Here is a 23,768-nt window from a genome sequence, read left to right as displayed (position 1 = left end):
GCCACTATGGAAAACAATATGGAGGTTCCTCAGAAAACTAAAATAGTTATCATATGATCCAGCAATCCCACTCCTGGGCATATATCCGGAGAAAAACATAATCCAAAAGGATACATGCACCCCAATGTTCATTGCAACACTATTCACAATAGCCAAGACACGGAAGCAACCTAAATGTCCACCAACAAAGGAATGGATAAAGAAGATGTGGTACATATATACAATGGAATATTACTCAGCCATCAGAAAGAATGAAATGCCATTTTCAGCAACATGGATAGATCTAGAGATTATCATAGTAAGTGAAGTAAGTCAGACAGAGAAAGACAAATATCACTAATGATATTGGAAATGGAAAAAAAGGGAATCTAATTTTTTAAAAAATGAAACAAATGAACTTATTTACAAAACAGAAACAGACTTACAGATACTGAAAACAAACTTCTGATTACCAAAGGGGAAATGTGGGTGGGAGGGATAAATCAGGAGCTTGGGATAAACATACACACTACTATATACAAGATAGATAACCAACAAGGACCTACTGTATAGCACAGGGAACTCTACTCAATATTCTGGGATAACCTATATGAGAAAAGAATCTAAAAAAGAATGAATATATGTGTATGTATAACTGAATCACTTTGCTGTACACCTGAAACTAACACAATATTGTGAATCAACTATACTCCAGTAAAATAAAAAAACAAAAAAAACCACCTACCATTCTAACACCATTTTCAAAGGCTTGCCGGGTGAGTGGAGCTGGTCCATCCACAGTCTTGCCATCATCATCCGGGCCCCAGCTCGCACTGTAAATGTGCACATGCTGAGGATTGAAGCTAACTGATTTTGCTTCAACCATATCCGTGACATCTCCATCCAGCATTCGAACTCCTGTAAGACAGAAAGGGGAAGTAACTCTATCAGAAGCTTCACCCAAACAGACCAACATATATTTCAATTGTAGCATTTTTTCTTTAAGGAAAGAATAACCTTTAAATCAACACTTAAGTCAGCGTATGTTCCTCAGAAAAGGATAGTGCAAGACTTTTCTGAAGCTTTCTTGGGGGGGAAAGGAAGTTACATTGCATGTAGAAGAGCAAAACTTCTTTAAAAACTTTTTTTAGCCATTGTTCTCTTTTTCTAAGTTTCCACATTCTTTCCCTTCTCTTTATCTCTGTCTTAAGAGATATCTTTGTCTCTTGACAAAGGGAGCCTCAAGCAATCCATCTTCCCAAAACTTCTCTTCATTAGGTACCTTGGGCTCATAATTGGTATAAAACATTCTAACCCCAGCAGTCTTAGAAATTTGGAAAGCCTCCAAGTTAGAGTGGTCCAATTTCCTCCATATTTAATATTATCTCCTAATCTGAAATACTGATGTGAACTTAATATATGACTTCTTTGCCAAGTTATTATAAGTCAAATAATAAGTGAGAATGCCCTCTGTGCATGTTACACATCAAATAATTCTCAAAGGGTTTGGGCAATGTTTAGTCATTAATCTCCATGTAAGTATTCCCACCAGACAGATAGGAATTTATTATTTACCTTAATTTGCAAAAATAGACACTAAGATACTAAAAAAAATTGTCAAATACAAAGCTTTCTTTTTTTCTTTTTATTTTACAGACATGCAATAACAACAAAACACCTAATAAGTAAACATATCTTTCCTTCAGCTGAAGCTAAATACCATCACTGAGATATTGTATTACTTTAAAATTATGTCCTTATAGACCAAATTTACTCCTTAGGAAAACCTTGTTATCTAGTAGGATTTCAACTTTCTTTGGTTACCAATAAATGAGGATTAAATAATAAAACCCTAAATCAAAAAAAAAAAAAAAAAACCCTAAATCAGGCAGCTTTAGAGGCTATGTGGTTTGAGGTGGGAATTCTGGTGGAATATAAAAATATTCTTGAAGGAACCATATCTTCTTTGTGCTTTTAAAAAAATGTTTAACTTTTAACTATAAAATCGCAAACACAGAAAAACAGAAAAAAATGACAATGAACCCGGATACAGCCAGGACTCAACAACTGTTAACATTTTGCCATATTTTCTTCATCTAAAAATATAAATATTAGGCTAAACCATTTTAAATTACATGACAGATATGACACTCTATCCTTTAATATTTTTTCCAAAAAAAGGGGGAAACACCCACTCTACCTTAAATTTCCCCAAAGCATCCCTAAAGACGTTGCATTTGGCTGCTGTATCTCTTGACTATCTTTTCTTCTAGACTTGCATATTTTTAAAGGAGATGTATAGAAACAGGTGATGTGGAGAACAAAGGTTTTGAACAAGTCCATTTAAAAATTATGGAATGTAAAGCATACTTAGAAAGCTTTTCAGCAGTTTATTTTGTGGGAGGAAAATACCCAGCAGGATGCTCTGCACATACTGTTTCCTCAGCAGCCATTGGTTTGTTTTGATTTGCCATGAATATTCAAAACTCATCTGCATGGTTTTTACCAAATAAAGATGAAATATTTCATATTCTTACTTCTATTTAAAGGTATAAAATGGAACTATTTTACCACTACAGGGAGGCCTGAAATAATCCAATCAGTAGGTCTAAACACAGGAGTGTCTACACAGCACCTGAATTCAGTTTCTACACCATGAAATTTATGTGACGTCCATGAAAACATGCTTGATAAAATCATATCTAGAGCATAATATTAATTTTCTGACCAAAAATTGATAAGAATTTTATTTTCTCAGGTTTAAAAATGAAAGGTTACGTTTTCTTCATTTAACTAACTGCAAGCCTTCATGCCTTGGCTCTGAGGGGTTAAATTTATAATTTAGGATGTTCTTGCTTTTAGGATGAAAGAACATTTGTCAGGCATTGCCATTCATTCATTGTTTTAGAGGTCTTGTTTAGCTAGGTCAGCAGTTTATCTGTGAACTTCACAAGTTCATCCCTTCGTTCCCTCAAGGTCAGAAGTGCTGGGTTAGTACTGAATAGTAATGATAGGGACCTGGGTGTGTGTCTGTGTATGTGAGTGTGTGTGTGCTGGACAGCAAGTAGGGTTGACTGGACAGCCACTGTAGTCATCCAACTATCCTGAGGAGAGCAGGGGCCTCCAGCACCCTCACAATTCTTCAGAGGATGTCTGTCTCCTTTCCATAACACCTCCATGAACCTTGCCCTTGATATACAGCAGATGTTCTCAGAGTACTGCTAATTACTGGTTAATAAGCTGCCATACTCTAGGAATCCCGGGTGAAATGAAAGAAAGAAAGAGGTCAAATTTACTGACGAATGACGCAAAAGACAGTCTCAAAAAACCTTTTCTTAGCACCGTCATTATATACCCCAATTATTTCATGTTATAAGACATCTACATTAACCTTAGAAAGGACTATCATTTCTATTTTTTAGATCCAACTCTGTTTACCATTTGGAAACAAATAGTATATTGGAAACAAGGATGTCAGCCTGGTTCCAGGAGCTTCATCTTATGAAATGAAGCTTCAGGAGATGCTTAGAGGAACATCTTCAAAGCCAGTAGGATCTATACCATCTCTTACAATGTTTTCTTCCCATTTGTGCATGGCTGTGTCACCAGGCTATACTAAAAAAGATGATTACAAATGGGAAAGTAAGAGTTTGTTTTATTAATATCTGAATATACACTGCTTTGGTTGGTCCTTGTAGTAAGTATATGTATATTTGAGCTTGTGTATGTATATATATGTATATCTATAACCTGCAATTATTAATGGTAATAGTATTACTATACTCTGGGGCTACAAAAGGAGATTTTACTCTTTACCTTTTAATTACAATTTAAAGGAAATTTTGTAAAGCCTATGGGAAAGAAAAAACATATTTTCTGCTTTGACAGAATTTCAAAATGCTTCTTTCCATAGAGATATTAGGGCCTGGTGTTTATATCCTTAGTTCTTTCTGACCCAGGTACCAATTGTACAATTTGGTATAGATGGTAATGACCCCATCTTCGTTATTGGACAACCTTTTCTTATTCCTATTTAAAGAAAGAAATGTCTGTGTTTGCAACGCTTTAGGGGGGCTGCTTAATAATGCAGGTTAACAAGGTCTTTTTGCTGTCAGCAGTAGTTGAACTCTATTATGCAAACATACGCCTGTCTTTAGTTCAGAAAAGGGTTCTGGAAACCAGTTAGGGTGAGAGCTCTTGGCTTGTTTCTACATCCACTCGTGCCTGTTTCCCATACCTCCGATCCTGGCGTTGAAAGCAATGCCAACTGTGCAGTGAGAGTTGTTTGCTGCGGCGGCCACTTCTCCAGCACAGCGGGTCCCGTGCCTGCAGGGAGAACACACACACTTTCTAAAGGAAGACACCTTATTCTTCCAAACTCAACACATCCTCGACACCACTCAGACTTCAACGTGGTGAAGAATGTAGCAAGCTGTAGGCGTTTCTGGAATTTCTTACCCAAGTAGCATTAAGTCTGTCCATTGCAAACTTTTACACTTACACTTAATTACATTCTGTTTTGGATTACATTCCTGTATGCTTATTTTTGATATCTTGCTTTCCCAACCAGAAAATCTCCTTGAAGGCTAAAATCAAGTTGTATGTTCCTTTGTATTCTCTGAACTTTCGATGTCCAATATGGTAAACACCAGCCACCTATGGCTAATGGGTACTTGAAATATGGCTACTGTGACCACATCTTAATTTTTAATTTTAATTAAATTTAAAAACTAGTACTCAATTCATTTATTAGAAAATTTAATAATGTGGGTATGAGAAACTACTTTTTAAACAGGAAATTAAAACATACATCAAGGATTTCCAAAGAAAATTCATCATCTAAGATGGGATTGCTGTAAATACACACTGGATTTCAAAGATCTTATGTGAAAAGACAACATAAAATAATGCATTAGTAGTTATTTTATATCAATTACATGTTGATATATTGTACTTAATAAAATATATTATCAAAACCTATTTTACCTGTTTGTGTTCACCTTTTTTAAGATGTGGCTGCCAGAAAAGTACAAAATTTTTCTGAAAGATATTCCTTGTTATTTCTCACCACAATAACTTAGTTCTTTAATCAGAAAAATCATTTAGCTGAAAGGACTTCTAAGATCTTATCCAAGGATGGCAAAGAAGCGTCAAGTGCAAAGGACAATCTGTTTAGAAATGGTGGCCTAATACGGTGTGTGCTGAGAACAATTCTAAGGCATGGCTAAGCCCAGAGAAAGAAGGCGAGGACTGACGACTAATGCTTGCCCTGGATGCAGGAGGGGGACGTGACAACCACTGTGGTGTATTTCTATGCTAATGAAGTCAATGCTCACCTCCCTTCCCACATTTTTAGAGATGAGGGCACTTAAGGAGGCCCTGAGATGTAAAGAGATCTGTCAAAAATAGCCCAACAGTGACTAAAACTCAGGACCCCAGATTCTGTTCTGGTACTTTTTATTTTACAGCATATTCTACACACTCATCATGGGATATAACTACTGTCTACGCAACTGTAAACAAATAGCTGCTTATAACTGATAGGTATACACCAGTTCACACAAAAGAGATATATCCTGCTTTTTCCACTTAGTAATATCATGCATCTCTTTTTATGTAAAGATTAATCTATATATAATTTAAATGGCTACTATTATTCTATATAATCTTTTATATTTATATAGAAATAGCATATACCTATATACATATACCTATATGTGTGTGTGTGTGTATATATATATATATATACACACACACACACACACACGCATCATAATCTTTATTTCTGGAAATTTACCCATTTTTTCACTAGTATTAATGAAGCTACAAAGAACAGTTTTGTATATACAAAATTTTATATACCTTGGGACAAATTTCTAGAATTGGAATTACTGGATCAAAGAGTACAGAATATACTGTCACACTGTCAACAGAAGATAAAAGTAGTATAACCGAACCTCATAAAAACTGCAAGAGTGACAAATAGTACTACAAAACACCAAATTTTAATTCATGACAAAAAAAGACAGGCCATAAGCCAAGTTGAATGACAATATGAAGAATGGAGAAAATATATGGACGAACCCCTGTGTACGTAAACCCCTATGTATGAATTTTCAATCTTTTTCATGCTTACCAAGCAGACTTGAAAAATATTATCTCATTGTTGCTTCCCTCTTTATCCCTTCTGATTACATTTGATGTTGTACATCTTTTCAAATCTTTATTAGCTATTTCTATTTCTTGCTTTCTGAATAACCTCTTCATGCTTTTTGCCCAAATCACTTCTTGCCTTTCTATCATACCTGTTGCAAATATATTTCCAAATGCTTTGTTTGGAATGTAACAATCTTATTTATGGCACTTTTAGGTTGTCACACATAGTTATTTAATTTTGATGTACTCATAATTATCTTGCCCTCTGATATTTGGTTATACAATTTAATCATCAGAAAAAATGATCTCTTTTTTAAAAAAAATATTTTTGTAAGCCCCAAGCTAAACTAATTTTCCCCTGAGCATAGTAATTATTTACTATGAATCTTCATTAGCCTCTCACTGCATATTACTTCATGGTGTAGATTATTTTTATTCAAATGTCAAATTCCCTTTATGAGTCTACTGTTTTTATACTTCATTGGCTCTATTATTAATTAATGCAAGTTCTACAGGATCATAAGGGCCTATGCTTTTAATGTGGCTCTGGTTTATTCTTTGGCCCATGGGTTATTTAGAAGTATGATTTAAATTTTTCAAATGTATGCAGGTGTTATGTTTTTTATATCGATCAATAACTTGATTATCTTATGATAAAAGAATATAATTTTTATGAAGCAATCATTTGAATTTTGTGAGCTCATAAAATGGCGAAGCATATGATCAACTTTTATAAATGTTCCATGTGCTTTGAAAGGATGTGTATTCTCCAATTGTTCCATATAAGTCCATTATGTCAAGCTTGTTCATTATATTGTGGATTTGTTAATGTTCTTTGCAGTTCTATCAATTTTTTTTGTATTTAGAAAGGAATTATCAAGTCTTTCTAGTGAAACAAACTGTTTAGGAATATGTAGTAACACTGTGGTTCTTGCAATAAAAATTAAAGATATCTGGTTAATATTTAAATTATAAACCACTTGATCCTTTTAGTTTCAAATATTCTGTGTTCATATTAGTATGCCTCATAAGTAGAATATAATTATGTTTTTTTGAAGCTAGGCTATCTTTGTCTTTGACTCAAGAGTCAGTCCATTTACAGTGTCTATGTATTCATATATTCATATTCATTTCTGTATTTTTTCCCCTGTACTAGTTTGGATGTTATATTCTATTATTTAATGGTTATCCTAGATATTTGATAATAGATAGCTAAGATCACAAACACTAAAATTATTAATACTTTTTTCACCTTTTCCCAAACAATGCAGACTTTAGAATGTTTTAACTGATTATCCACCCCTTGACATGATCCCCCCATAATTATAGTTATACATTGGATTTTTTAACTCTAGAAATCACCCACTACTGTTCTATTTTAAACAATCAATGTTTGTTTAGATTTACATTCTTTGCTCTGTTTATTTTTGTAGCTCTTATTTCCTTCTGGGATCACTGATTTCTTTCTGAAGAACATTCTATAAATGTACCCATCGGAGAGGCTTTTGGTAGCCTCAGAAAATGACTTTATTTTACTGTGGTTCTTAAAAACTAATTTCACTGGATATAGAATCCTAGACTAACAGCACTTCAAAGATGCCATTCCACCAATTTTTAGCTTCCATTGTTTCTGGTGAGAAATCAGCCATCTGGCAATCTAGTTCTCTCTGGATGCTTTTCAGATCTTTGTCTTTTCTATTCTGCAGGTTCATGAAGATGTTATATGTATGTATTTTTAAAAATTCTTTCTTGGAATTCCTAAAACTGTAGTTTAATATTTAAATCTTCAGAAGTCTTAGCTAGTACCTTTGTAAGCTAGTACCTTGATGCACTGCCTTTACATCATTCTATGGTTCTTCCTATCAGAATCCCTGTTAAGCATACATTAGACCTTTTCACACTATCTTAATCTTCAATCTCAGCTTCAGGCTTCCCCCATCCTTCTCTCTCTCGGCTGTGTTCTGTGTAACCTTCTCAGTCCTATACTTCACTTACCTATCTTCGGCCATGACCAACCTGTTATTTAGCCCATTCATTGCATTCTTCTTTTCAGTTATTTATACGTTTTACTTTTTAAAGATCTTTTGTCAAGTCCACCCAGTTAATTTGGATAGTCAATTTTTCTTAAAAATGCTTTTCAATATTTATTTCTTGATGCATATGAATTATATATAATAATTCTAAATAGGTGAATCTAATTCTGCTATTCATTTTTTCTATTGGCTTGTTTTCAGGGTGACGTTTCCCCCATGGAGTTGGTGAATTGTCAAATTAGGAGATCATGTTGTTTAGGCTTTTATCTTTGTGAATTCCTTGAGGATGGGTATGGAAAACTCATTGTTTTAAAGAAGATTTAAATTCACTTCTAACGCATATTTTGGGCTACACCAACCAGGACCTGTTCCACCAAATTAAAAATGTGGGCCATACAAGTAATATGGATTATAGGTGAAAATTCCACAAGAGAATTTAGTTATTCTCCAAGGTAGTTATTTATTTATCATCTTGCCCTATCCATCACCCAGGGAGAGAAAGTCAAATACATCCTCTGTCTCTCTGTGTAGGTTTTCTTTTTCTATGGTTATTGCACTGAAGATAGTACCTCAGGGGTTCCATTTTATGCAGAAAGCTTCTCTCACCCTTTGGACCAAGGCCTTGTCTCCTGCCACCTCTGGACTTTTAAAAATCCATCTCCAGTCTGGCTGGGATTGGTTGCTCACCCTGGGGAATGCCTAGTGTCCACCTGTTGCCCACGTAGTTGATAAATTTGCACTTTCTCAGAGAAATACTCTGGTAGCCCATTAGCTCAACCATGCACTGAAAAGTTCTTTAATATTTTCCCATGAGTTTTAGATATACTGTGGTAGGAGAGATTTAATTGAATATCTGTTCTACCATATTACTAAAAAACAGAAGTAACATGGTTCTGTATTTCTAAAATGTGGTAAAGCCTTGCACATATTATGTGCATCATTAATGTACAGTGAACGTTTATAAGTGAAGAACAGAGTGACTATTTTGTTTATAAAAACATTTCTTGTAAAGATTTCTGTACAGGGCTCTACATCATAATATATGGGCTATTTTGGGGAGATAGGTAAGTTATACTGTACTGTTGACACATATATTTTAAGTATCAGTTAAATCATATATTGCAGCATACTGTAATTGAGGGTCCAAAATGCCAGCTCAACTACATTTAAACAGCCCACTCTTCAGATGACAATGATCATTACTCCAAGTAAAGTACTAGTCATCATTTTTATTTTTATATCCTAGTTGGACTCTGTCTTGACATGGATTTTAAATAGATCATAGAACAATGGATATCATCATGACCTATTCAAGTACATGAACATGATTCAATTTCTTCCTTCTCCCAAAGAACAAAGGATGGTTAGCAAAAAGTATATTCATGACGTGAATAAATATGAAAGTCACAAAACAGACAAAAGTCTGTTTTTCAGTTGTATTTTTCTTCAGAGATGACAGATTATGAGCATGTAAAGTTTTCAGCATAAGAAGAAAATTTTAGTAGATTTTAGTCCAGAAAACAATATACTCATTAGATTATGTTCTGACCCACACACACCTAAATGCAAACTTTACTAGCCACGTCCCACGTAATGTCCCTTGGAAATGAGTCACCTGTTTAGCTTTCTTGCATATGTTCACAATATTACTAAGACATATTTTCTGAGACTTCTAGAAGATAACCCAAGTATGTAAATTATAAGGATATGTAAACCAGTGACTTAAATTGGACATCATCTAAAATAAAGCACATGTAGACAAATTAGGACTTAAAAACGCATCACTTCTCTGAATCTCTTAAGGGCATTGCTGCCAGGGCCCCTAGTAAGTGTAAACGTTGTATTATATAATTTTTACTTGAATAAACCATTTGGCTTAAAGAGCATTTTGATTTAAAAATCATGTCTGTCTTTGTCCAATGGCTTTTTCTTACTCAGAAAAAAAATTTTTTTTTGGTCATCTGCTATATTACCCAACAAGAAACCACTGCAATTACAGGTCTCAACAAGTTTTACTTTGGCTATCTGATTGAAAAGATGGAAAATGAGATCAGAGAATACCTGTTAACTCATTTCTATAATACTGTGAACACATACAAATTAGGTGAAGTTAGTCTAGAGTATAAATTTGTGGGGTCTACTAAATCTTGCTAGGTAGTAAAATACCGCCTTTGTTCCTTCGTTTGCTTTCCCCCAGTCCTCTAGTCACACTGCTTTGTGAACTTCTTTTTATTTCATATGAGTTAGAGGGGATGGAAATATTAACTCATTTGAGATTTACCATGGATCTGAAAACAAGATGTGAATGAGCTCAGCAATGAACCAGAGACATCAGGACACATGCAAGAGGTCTCCAGTTAGTTATCACGACATTGCTTGGAAGTCAAACTTATACTTGTATGGAATCAAGCAATGGTAAGTTGGCGAAAGACTACTTTCTATTTCATGTCTTTCTTGGAACAAACATCTTCAGCTGTTTGTGGATTCTGGCTCGCCCTCTCACTGTTTCTATTCCCTTTTGACATCTGATGTGCCCATTCTCCTTGGCATGTTTTGATTCTGTTTGAATCTGAGTGAAAACCTTCCATCTGAGTCTACTTCAAAAGCCCCCTTAGAAGGGGAGAGGGGAGCAAGCAATAGTGATGTGTTTGAGGTGTTCTCTGATATATCACTCAGAGCGGCTGTTTCTGACTGCTTGTGTTGTTCTTGATAATACTACCACTTTATATCACACTCTCCACTTCTCAAAGTATTTTAACCTCATCTGATTCTCACTTCAACCCTGTGATGTAAGCAAAACAGACATTACTTCTTTTATTTTACAAGTGAGAAAATTCAGTTAGTAAGACAGTGATTGGAAGGTATAAACTGTGACAGGGCAAAGACTAGATCTGGGTCTCCTGGGTCCTTTTCTAAAGCCTTTTCACTCTTCCAGCAAGACTCACAAGGACCCACATTCCTAAGTCTTTGAATGATTGCCAAGATTTCCTGACTTCTTTGCCTGCTACCCTACTTATTTTGTGAGGCAGAGGCATCTTTATTTCCTCATTACTATTGATGACAGCATATTTGACAATATCTTTTATAAAATCCCCATGATAATTTATGCAACTTGAGTTATAAGGAGGAAATGTTGGTAATCTTAAAAAACTTAAGAAGAATGGAAAATAGCTGAAAATGGATTTTCACCCTGTCTTCAGCAAAAAGCTTAAGAAATATATTTTTTTAAAAAGGTAAATTAAAAATTTTAAGAAGAAAAAAATCACACGGTCCACTTTTTGGTGATTAGTTTTTGTGAGACAATTAAGACAATAGCTTCTGATGTGACTACAATTATACATAGTCTCTGAGGCTTCAATGATATTATTTTTAAAATTACACTAGCAAGAAACTCAAAATATACTAGGAAAACTCATTCAAAATAACTACTATGGACTGAATGTTTCTGTCTGCCCCACCCCTAATTAATTCACATGTTGAAACCCTAATCTCAATGTGATGATATTTGGAGATGAGGCCTTGGGGAGGTAATTAAGTGATGAGAGGGGTACCATCATGATGGGATGGGTGCCCTTATTAGAAGAGATACAAGAGAGCTTGCTTCCCTTCTCTCTCTTTGCCATGTAAGAAGGCAGCCAGCTACAAGCCGAAAACCAAATCTGCCAATACCTTGATATTAGACTTCCCAGCCTCCAGAACTGTGAAAAATAAATATTTGTTGTTTAAGCCACCCAGTCTATAGTGTTCTGTTAGAGTAATCTGAACTAAGACAATGACAAACAGTTACATAAAATAAGATTATAGTCACAGACCTTTTGATAGCCTAATACTGAAAGAATTTTAAACATGAACTTAAACTATGACAGTGTCTATACTTAGCAATACACATTGTGAATCCTCTTTAAGGCCCTCAGGAGTAATATATACAATATTTAAAGAAATTAATAAAAGTTAGCATTCATCAACTGCTCCGAAGTCTAACAGATACACTGCAGGCAAGGAAAGAAAATGAAAAAATATATTATAGTATTAGAGTATTAGGTAGTAACAGAATACTACTAAGAATTAGCATCAGATAATATCATATGTAAATGACTAGTTAGTATTAAAAAAATGCTGAAGAATATTTCTTTTGGAGGGTTAGAAGTATTGTTAGTTTGACACACATATACATATACCCACACACACGAGTGCATGTAAAAACTGGTGGAATCTGAATAAGGTGTGTAAATTGCATTAATGTCAATTTCCTAGTTTTGATATTTTACTATAATTACATATGTTGTTACCACTGCGAGAATTTAGGTGAAGGATATGGGGGACCTCTACTATTTCTGAAACTCTCTGTGAGTTTATGATTATTTTTTTTAAGTTTAAAAATTATTGTAGGTTTGAAGAATTTGTATAGTTATTTATAATGTTCATTGTAATTCAAAAAGAATATTTCAGTCAGAACACAAAATACTGACAATAAAATAAATAAATCTCAAGTGGTCAAACTGCTTTAGAAGTGTTTTCTCACCTCTCCCATTTTCCCTCTTCCTTAACCTTCCCAGCCTAGTAAAACGACTTATTCACCATTAAATGAATTCATTGTTAACTATGCTAGCCCATTAAAGGAAAGAATAAATAGCTTGATTTATCAGAAAACCTAGTTCTATACCTCTGTTGCTTTCCCAAATATAATGTTGCATGGAATGATGAAGTACAGTAAAACGCACAGCAGGTTAACATATACACACTACTATATATATAAAAGAGATAACCAACAAAGACCTATTGTATAGCAAAGGGAACTATACTCAATATTTTGTAATAACCTATAAACAAAAAGAATCTGAGAAGAATCAAGGTGTAAGGGAGACAATTTCTCAGGCCTCCACTGTGGTGGAAAATGAGATCAGGCTGTTCCCAAAGCTCTAACTACATGGAATAAAAACTAGTATGTATATATATCTGAGTCACTTTGCTGTACACCTGAAACTAACATAACATTGTAAATCAACTATACTTCAATTAAAAAAGAAAAGAAGCTCACGGCAGGCATTTATGTACATGTGTTATGTATATAGTCCTGACCAAGACAGTAACCAGCTTTTTATCAGCCTACCTCTCTTCCTACCCTTGTCTTACAGATCAACAACGTCAAGGCACTAGGGTATGAGAGATCCCTTTGATGAAATATATTAATCATGATGATGAAATGAGGCCCTTTTTCTTGGCTCCCTGGTCAATACTCTAAATTTACCCCACCATGCTTTTCAGTTCCTCTTTTTGCTTTAATGATTAGTTTTCTATGTGTTACTTGAGCTTATTTATATGAATTCAGATCGCTCATGCCTGTCTATATTCCCTAGTGATTCCATGATGCTATTCCTTCCCCACTGGGTCTATTAAGAGCCCACCACCCTGCTCTTCCAACTCCCTAACCTCTTATCAGAGTGTTCTTTTCAGTCTTTGAAACTTAGAACTACTGGTTTTTACTCCATGTAGTCAGAGCTTTGGGAACAGCCTGATCTCATATTCCACCACCAATGTAGGCCTGAGAAATTGTCTCCTTTACCTCTTGACTATGAATATTCAGAAATTAGTCATTCCTGCTGATTCTTTTTAGGTGTGTTTTTAGTGAGCTGGGAGTCAAGTGTTTTCTCTTAAAAGTTCATTAAATGTGGATCTGGAGGATCCAACTCTTCCCTGGGACTGGAGGGACAACATAATGCCCACCTTTTCCACTGGACGTCTGTCTGCTTTGTTAGGATAATTACTACCTACAGTTCCAGAACATAGAAATATAACACTTTCTGTACTGGCACAAAAACAGAAATATAGATCAATGGAACAGGATAGAAAGCCCAGAGACAAACCCACGCATGTATGGTCACCTTATCTTTGACAAAGGAGGCAAGAAGACACAATGGAGAAAAGACAGCCTCTTCAATAAGTGGTGCTGGGAAAAACTGGAGAGCTACATGTAAAAGAATGAAATTAAAACACTTCCCAACACCATACACAAAAATAAACTCTAAATGGATTTAAGACCTAAATGCAAGGCCAGACACTATAAAACTCTTACAGGAAAACATAGACAGAACACTCTAGGACATAAATCACAGCAAGATCTTTTTTGACCCACCCCCTAGAATAATGGAAATAAAACCAAAAATAAACAAATGGGACCTAATGAAACTTAAAAGCTTTTGCACAGCAAAGGAAACCATAAACAGATGAAAAGACAATCCTCAGAATGGGAGAAAATATTTGCAAACAAAGCAACTGACAGAGGATTAATCTCCAAAATATACAAGCAGCTCATTCAGCTCAATTAAAAAAACCCAAACAACCTAATCCAAAAATGGGCAGAAGACCTAAATAGACATTTCTCCAAAGAAGATATACAGATTGCCAACAAACACATGAAAGGATGCTCAACATCACTAATCATTAGAGAAATACAAATTAGAGCTACAATGAGGTATCACCTCACACTGGTCAGAATGACCATCATCAAAAAATCTACAAACAATATATGATGGAGAGGGTGTGGAGAAAAGGGAACCCTCTTGCACTGTTGGTGGGAATGTAAATTGATACAGCCACTATGGAGAACAGAATGGAAGTTCCTTAAAAAACTAAAAATAGAACTACCATACGACCCAGCAATCCCACTACTGGGCATATACCCTGAGAAAACCATAATTCAGAAAGAGTCATGTACCACAATGTTCACTGCAGCTCTATTTACAATAGCCAGGACATGGAAGCAACCTAAGTGTCCATCGACAGATGAATGGATAAAGAAGATGTGGCACATATATACAATGGAATATTAGTCAGCCATAAAAAGAAACAAAATTGAGTTATTTGTAGTGAGGTGGATGGACCTAGAGCCTCTCATACAGAGTGAAGTAACTCAGAAAGAGAAAAACAAATACCGTATGCCAACGCACATATATGGAATCTAAAAAAATGGTACTGATGAACCTAGTGGCAGGGCAGGAATAAAGATGCAGATGTAGAGAATGGACTTGAGGACACGGGGAGAGGGAAGGGGAAGCTGGGATTAAGTGAGAGAGTAGCACTGACATATATACACTACCAAATGTAAAATGGATGGCTAGTGGGAAGCAGCTGCATAGCACCGGGAGATAAGCTCAGTGCTTTGTGACCACCTAGAGGGATGGGATAGGGAGTGTGGGAGGGAGACGCAAGAGGGAGGGGATATAGGGATATATGTATACATATAGCTGATTCACTTTGTTGTACAGCAGAAACTAACACAACATTGTAAAGCAATTATACTCCAATAAAGATTTTTTTTTAAAAGAAATACACTTTGTTTTTAAGCAAGCAATGAACTCTGTCAGGAATGCTGTTATTTTTTTGAAAATTATTAAAGTACTTACCAAGAAATGTTTTAGTTATCAATATTAATCCCTTCCAGCCCTTCTTTGCTCCCTCCTTCCATCCGTCCCTCCTTACTTTCTCAAGTCCAGATAATTCACATCCTATGTCCTAGGCATCTTCTAAGCAAGGGGCACACAGAGTTGAATTTTCCAAAGTTGTGGTGTTCACAGTCTTGGTGGGGAAGATTCTGAGTCAAGGATAATAAAAGCTTTCTTCCTTGCCTATGGAAAAATCACTTTGATTTTGACTTTCTAGCTCTGTTTCCCTTGGTATCTGAAAAAGGTGGAATGTCAGCTACCAAGCAACATTGCTCATGGTAAAAAATGAAAGTTGGCTGGTGAGTGACCATGAACAGGGAGGTCTGTGGCCAGAACAATAAACACATGGAGAGGAGTCTTGGTTTTGGGCTTCTGAGAGTGGACCCTGGAAATTGAGTGTGCCCTTCCTTGTGAGGCCCTGGAAGCTCTATTCATAGGCATTTGCAAGAAATACTGTTCCTAGGAGCATGGGGTTTCTAGGGCAAAAGGACTCTCACACCTTTCTTTCTAGCACACTGGAGGTGTCACTTGGGTGTCACTTGGGTCGTGGTGGGAGACAGGGGAAGAGTAGAAAATAGTCCTGGAACTGGTGAGCATTCCTCCTAAAGAAATACAGCTGATATTGCCTTACTAGTACATTATATTTCTATCCATCTAATTACCACTTGGGGCCTAATGAGTTCTATGAGTTCAACTGACCAATTGAACCTAAGATCACTGACAGGGGTGTTGTAAGATTTATGCAAATAATTACCAAGTATTGAAGTACACACTAATCAAGGTTTATGTACAAAGTGTTCCAGGAATTTCTGCCCCAAGAGTTCTGACTTGGGGTTGGTGTTTATGAAAATGCTTGGTATGCAGCCTAAACAACTTTCTCCTCCTTACACCTGAGCTGATTTTTCCTGTAATTTCTCATCCTCATAATTAAAAGAAAACTTCATAATTAGAACTCATAAAAGCATGAAATATGAGGTATATACTCAATGTGTATACCAAGAGACCAGAAAAAGATCTATAAAGATAATGAAAAAAATAATGACCTGTATCAAATTATAATTTTTATTTTTGTGGTCTATTTCTTTCCATACATACTTCTCTTCTCCAAATGTATACTGAAAACCACCTCATAGAAATAATTCTAAAGTAGCAAAAACAAGAGACCAGGATGCTAGAATGTAACCTACATAGACAATCAATGTTTCAATTTTACCTGTGCTCCTGGTACATAGGTAAATTCTCATTTTATGAACATTATAATGATCTAGTTAAGTGTATGTAATGAGACTACTCCCATGTTCTGGTCCATAATTAATTAACTTTTCTGAGTCATTCATTCAGCAAACATTTATTGAGTACCTAACACATCCTGAGGAATGTATTAGTCACTAAGGATTCAAATAATGAGAAAAATAGACATGATATAATGTATTTTCAATGAATTCCATTGGCCTGGAAATCCTGAATAATAAGCAGTAATTCACAAGCCTATGTTCATTTGGCAGTAAACTATTTAAAGTTCTGCTTCTATTTGCTTTTGCTAAAATATTCAGGTAAAGATACCATACAGTACCTATACACCATGAAATGGCCTAAAAATATCTGTTTTTCTCAAAATCTGTTAACAATTGACTGATGGAGAACAGTGATCTTATAACTGTTTGACTTCACCTTGCTTGAGACTGCTTCCATATCATAAATGAACTGTCAAAACACTTCTAAAGACTTGAGTTGTACTTTGCAGGGAATAACGATCTAAAATCGGTGACTATTACCTAATCCTATTTGTCTGCAATACAGTAGGTAAACTGTGGCTCCAGGGTCTGAGAAGTTGGGTGGCGCTTGGTCCCAGGGTCCCTTTGCACTCTGAGAAAGAGGTCCTAAAGTATAGATAAGTAACTTGAACGCCTTATATTCACTGGGCTATCATCACTTCAGCTCAGCTCCACCAAGCAACTGCCAGCCTTTCCATTTCTTGACAGCTATTTCTGGTTCTCTCTGCAGAGTTCATCAGAGCCATTTCCTCACACACTGGAAGGTTCTCAACGTTATGGAAGTATGAAACCAACAATTAAGGAATGCCTTCCTCCAAAACATATAATTTACCGTAATCCCTAATTATCAACTCAGCATTTTAACACAGAAATCGTACTTCATTTAGAAGTAACATAAGGGATGGATCTTTATTATGATGGTATTTGCATGAGTTTATGAGCAGGGGTTGGCAAACATTTTCTGTAATGGGCCAAACAGTAAATATTTCAGGCTTCCTAGGGCCACATACAGTCTCTGTCACATATTCCTCTTTTTAAAAAAACCTTTTGAAAACGTAAATATGGTTCTTAGCTAGAGAGTCACTGGGCAGATTTACCTATATTGTACAGTTTGCTAATCTCTGGTTTCTAGGCATGAAGGATAAATACAGTCATAACCATTTATGTCTTTTTGGGAACCAAAAAACACATGCTTCTACCTTTTCTACCTCCACTTCCTATGATTTGATATTAATACTGAATATTTTTTAATGTAAATTCATCATCCCAACAACTATTATGTATCATTCATATCCACTGGTATCATTTCCATTTGAAGGAATGCTTAATACAATTTGCAGTTTACACATCAAATCAATGAAGGTAATAAGGTTCACTTATTGATTATTTGCCAGATAATCTCATCTAGCGTCTCACATTTCATTTAACTTGATGTCTCCAATAATCTTGCACTGCATGTACTTTCATCCCCGTGTTATACGAAAGGTAATGGAGATTCTTATGGGTTAAGTGACTTCACCAAGGAAATACAGCCAGTTTACTGCAAAAGAACTTGAACCCAGATCTCCTGACACCAAGTCCTAGTGTTTCCACAACAGCAAATGCACAATCAATTTATAGAAGAACACGCATCCATCTTCAGGCACACACATACTCAGCAGGGCCAAATAAAGTCACGATGACTTGAGACCCTTCCTGAGAGGAATGCTCAGAAGTGCACCTTTGAAGCTATTTGGATCACTGCCCACAGGTTCTTTTTAACAGGGTACCATAAGGATTAGGTTTCCTAACTAAGAGAGTAAGAAAGATATTCACGAATGATCCTACCACTAATAAAATTACTGCCGACTCAAGCATCCCCGTCCTTTTCAGTGTTAGAACTTTTTAATCTCTGCGTAAACATAAAGTGCAAACAATACAAGGCAAATCAAGCAAATCAACTGCCTAATGAACTTTCAAAAGACACAGGATTTCATACAATCAATGAAAATAATATTTGAGAATAGCTTTAATCCTTCTGAAAGCTTTTGTTGAAAGAGGATACAGAAGAGTGAGATTTAGTGAAAATGTAACAACTCTGGCGGCGTGACAGTGGCTTTAAATGAGAATGATTTGTCAATAAAATGATTCCAAATGGCCCTTAGAAAAACCGATAAAGATTTTTATAAACTGAGTCTGTTTATGACTCTACTAAAATTCAAATTTCACAATATTACATAAAAATGACAACTGTAAACATGATTCATTTTTGTTTGAGGTAAGAATGGCTATAGCTGCGTGTTCTGTTAGATAATAAACTACATGTATTTTCATCATTTTAGCTTTATTGTTTAAAATAAAACACCATTTGCATCGTTCATTATAAGACTCTGGCCCCAATTTAAGTGGATTCATTTCTAATGTTTTCTCCTACCAACACCTATTTATCCCAATAATGAGTCCCTTATGCACGGCTTCTCCAAACTGAGTAGGTTGTAGATTAAGTGAGAGAATAAGAAACTTGCTCCCCTCTCTTGAGAGTGCAGAAGCAGTCACAGAGTTTGAGTCCCTGCCACATCCAGAATTGGCTTGTTATCTTGACCTTCACTGTATATTCTATGCAAGTCCCTTTCCATATCCTAAATGCTTTTTTCTCAAGTCACTGGAATGCACAAGCTGTTTACACTGAAACAATCATGAGAAGGATATTCCCCCATGAATACAATGTGATAACAGAAAATGTCAGGGCCTAAATCGCATGATCAGCATCAGTAAGATTTCCTTTGAAGTAGTCATGCAGTTTCTTAAGACTGGTGTAAGGCTCTTTTTTCCTTAGTTGACACATTACTTGCTTTGGTAGGTGTGAGACCACACTTATAGACACAGGGGAGGCCCGTGGCTGGATGTCATTATGCCTGGTTTTCTTTATTAAAGTTAGACATTGGGACACAGAGAAACTCTTTATGTCCCAAGAGAAGTGTGTTCATAGAACCGCACTGGGTGATATTTAAGAACAAGAGTCTAATCCTTTGTTGACCTAGTATCTAAACATCTTAGAATAGAAAAGAAAACATTATGTGTTAATGCTACTAACGTTTTATTCTAGCATTCAGATTGATTCAACTTTTCCGACTCCAAAAAACAGGATAAAAGAGGACAACTGTATTGAGACAAATATTTCTGGTTAAAGCATTTATTTATAGTATTCTTCATTATCTTCCCTATGTAACAGTTCTAGAAAATGTAGTAGTTAGAGGCGACAATCTCAGAAATTTGAAATCTTTATGGCAAAATTAACTAACATTCTCTCAAGAGTGATCATTTTCCAACATGCCCCCCATGCACTCCCTTTTTCAATAGACTGTTTTTTTCCCTTCAAGTCTGAGATCATTGAGATCACCAAACTGTCTCCTTCCAACATTTTGACCACTCTCCTGTTCAGTGACCATCATTGGGACAGCAGGTAGACAACCAGGAAGGCAATCACAGGCTAGTTAAATCTCAGTGAGGTAACGAACTTTGTGAAGAGTGGAAAAGAGACTTAAACTGATTAATGAGAAGAGGCACTGTTGGACATAGTATGTGTTTGATAGCCTGTTGGACATAGTAGGTATTTGATAACCATCAGTCAATAGCTCGGACAATCATAAAACTGTGTCCTTTTCTAAAGGAGAAAAGCAAAATGACTTTGCAAACATTTTCTTTTCCTCTCCCTCTGCCACTTTAAAATGGAAGAATTCTGGATCCTTGCTGTTAACCAAATGGCATTTACAGCTCTCAGTTGGCATGGGGCAGCTGAGAATCTAAAACGAGGAATGCTTATTTCATTTCCATTTCCATGGAAACCAGTCACCAACTGGTGAAAACAAGGTAGATCAAATTTTTGAACAAGAATGTTGAAATGATCACTGTTTTAAAACTTTTCTCTTGCATTGGGATGGAGAGCATATTGTAATCTCAGGAACACACGGAGATGTGTGTTCACCACTGCTTTACTGTTGTAATTCTTTTCATAATCACAATAATTATTGTATTCGCCTAAGTTTTTTGGGTCATTCTTTGAAGGACAGATTGCTATAAATCCAATAAATAAATCATATAATAAAATGCAAAATTAACTGAGTTTTTAAGGGCTATTTTATTTTATTTATTTATTTTTTATTAGTTTCTGCTTTATAACAAAGTGAATCAGTGATACATATACATCTGTTCCCACATCCCTTCCCTCTTGTGTCTCCCTCCCTCCCACCCTCCCTATCCCACCCCTCTAGGTGGTCACAAAGCACCGAGCTGATCTCCCTGTGCTATGCGGCTGCTTCCCACTAGCTATCTACCTTACGTTTGGTACTGTGTATATGTCCATGCCTCTCTCTTGCTTTGTCACAGCTTACCCTTCCCCCTCCCCATATCCTCAAGTCCATTGTCAAGTAGGTCTGTGTCTTTATTCCTGTTTTACCCCTAGGTTCTTCATGACATTTTTTTTCTTAAATTCCATATATATGTGTTAGCATACGGTATTTGTCTTTCTCTTTCTGACTTACTTCACTCTGTATGACAGACTCTAGGTCTATCCACCTCATTACAAATAGCTCAATTTCGTTTCTTTTTATGGCTGAGTAATATTCCATTGTATATATGTGCCACATCTTCTTTATCCATTCATCCGATGATGGACACTTAGGTTGTTTCCATCTCCAGGCTATTGTGAATAGAGCTGCAATGAACATTTTGGTACATGACTCTTTTTGAATTATGGTTTTCTCAGAGTATATGCCCAGTAGTGGGATTGCTGGGTCATATGGTAGTTCTATTTGTAGTTTTTTAAGGAACCTCCATACTGTTCTCCGTAGAGGCTGTACCAATTCACATTCCCACCAGCAGTGCAAGAGTGTTCCCTCTTCTCCACACCCTCTCCATCATTTATTGTTTCTAGATTTTTTGATGATGGCCATTCTGACTGGTGTGAGATGATATCTCATTGTAGTTTTGATTTGCATTTCTCTAATGATTAATGATGTTGAGCATTCTTTCATGTGTTTGTTGGCAGTCTGTGTATCTTCTGTGGAGAAATGTCTATTTAGGTCTTCTGCCCATTTTTGGATTGGGTTGTTTGGTTTTTTGCTACTGAGTTGCATGAGCTGCTTATAAATTTTTGAGATTAATCCTTTGTCAGTTGCTTCATTTGCAAATATTTCCTCCCATTCTGAGGGTTGTCTTTTGGTCTTGTTTATGGTTTCCTTTGCTGTGCAAAAGCTTTGAAGTTTCATTAGGTCCCATTTGTTTATTTTTGTTTTTAAGGGCTATTTTAAAATCAAGAAAACCTTAGAGCAATCAAGTAAACTTAAGAACTCCTTTCAAAATTTATGATCATGTTCCTCTTCTTCTATGTCCTCCTAGCAAACGTGTGAGGAAAGAAATGTAATTTCCAGAGAACGGGTGGACTCTGATCAGTTTTCTTGAAGAAATTCAGAAGGAATATTCAATTTTTTGAAACTCGACTATGAAAATCTGACTTTGAAAAGACCCTTGAAACAACCAATTGTTAGAGTGGAGATGACCTCCCTAAGCTCTGGGATCCATTTAGCTTTTCCAAGAGAATTTCAGACTTGCACCCTCCCCTGGCTCCACCAAAATCCAGATACCACTTCCACCGTTTGCACATTTAGAATTTAAATATTCCAATTGAGTAGAAACATTTCCCCCAGAGAAATAACAGGAGGAAAAGTGTCAATGATACATTTCACTTGCAGCTATGTAGCTAGGCATTCGTGATGACAAAACTGCTAAAGTAGCGCTAATGCCCTGCGTTGTTACATAGGCTAGTAGGGCCTATAGTACCCTGAACATTCAGAATGCATTATCCGTAATTCTCACAGAAAACTGCAAGAAGCTATTTTTGCCCCCATTTTATATATAAGAGACAATTAAGTCTCCCAGTGGCAAAAAGACTTCTCCTAAGTTATTCCTACAACCATTTAGTGTGTTTCCCCATGTCAGACTTTCACATTCATAGTCGTTCTGCTCAGACACCCTTCTCTAATTCCAGCTTGTATTCCTAGTTCAAAAATATCACTATGTCTATTTCCCATCTCTAGATTAATTCTAATCTCCTCATATTGGTAAAAGATAAATATACATGGAAATGTATGACCTCAAGCACTGTTATTTTTTGAGTATGAAGAACTCATGTATGATTATTATTTCTAATTTTTCAGCTAAATTCTAAATCTGAAGTTGTTCTTTAAGTTGGTCCAATTATTTGATTTGCTTCTTTCCAAGTTATGCTAAATACTTAAGAAGTTTAACCTTAATTTTTAAGATCAACATTGTAGTTAATAAATGAGAATACAATAAGAAGATATTTATGTGTAATGAGACAGAGAAGGAGGGAGACTGATTTTCACTAGATTTCAGATATCTAAAGGAATTATCTCAAAAGTTCCATTAATCAGTAGTATTTGTGCATGGCCCATTTTCACATTTTCATACTAATATTACTCAGTGAAAACTTTTTTTTTTAGGCTATACTACTTGATTTACCTCCTTATTTAAAGAAAGGCCAGCACATAATACCTGAAAGAAAAAAATCCCTAAATTAAAGGTTAATTAATTTATAATTTCTTCTCTGATGGCTAAGAATTAACAATCAGTTGATATTAATGAACACAGACCACCGTAACTTGCAACATTTTCTTTCCATGCAAACTGAACTCTGTTTTTCATAGTCTAAATGGAAGCTCCTTAATTTTAGCTAAGGAAAATACTAACAAGTATTCTGTATAAAGGGAAGTTTTCTTGCTGTTACTGAAACTATTAGTTATCTATAGTCATTTAAGACAAATGGAAACAAACAAAAAAATAGCAGTTAGGGCAATTTTACACAATAACTTGGAATATTAGAGTAA

The 23,768-nt window shown here is 35.6% G+C and overlaps 1 protein-coding gene across 2 annotated transcripts in view; it reads right to left on the bottom strand.

Annotated features, from left to right (window-relative positions):
* Positions 1–23,768, bottom strand: part of PCSK5 (proprotein convertase subtilisin/kexin type 5) — a 456,450-nt gene that overhangs the window by 291,236 nt on the left and 141,446 nt on the right. For both annotated transcript variants that reach the window (XM_082614748.1, XM_082614749.1), the window contains exons 6-7: positions 4,217–4,305; positions 725–897 (exon numbers count right to left, since the gene is read on the bottom strand). In XM_082614748.1, coding sequence (XP_082470874.1) covers positions 725–897; positions 4,217–4,305 — 262 coding nt within the window. The remainder of the gene's footprint in view (positions 1–724; positions 898–4,216; positions 4,306–23,768) is intronic.

This window comes from Mesoplodon mirus (assembly GCF_964341445.2).
Source record: "Mesoplodon mirus genome assembly, chromosome: 1".
NCBI lineage: Eukaryota > Metazoa > Chordata > Mammalia > Artiodactyla > Ziphiidae > Mesoplodon > Mesoplodon mirus.
Note: the sequence above shows the minus strand (reverse complement) of the source record. Positions and strands in the feature narration are given on the sequence as shown.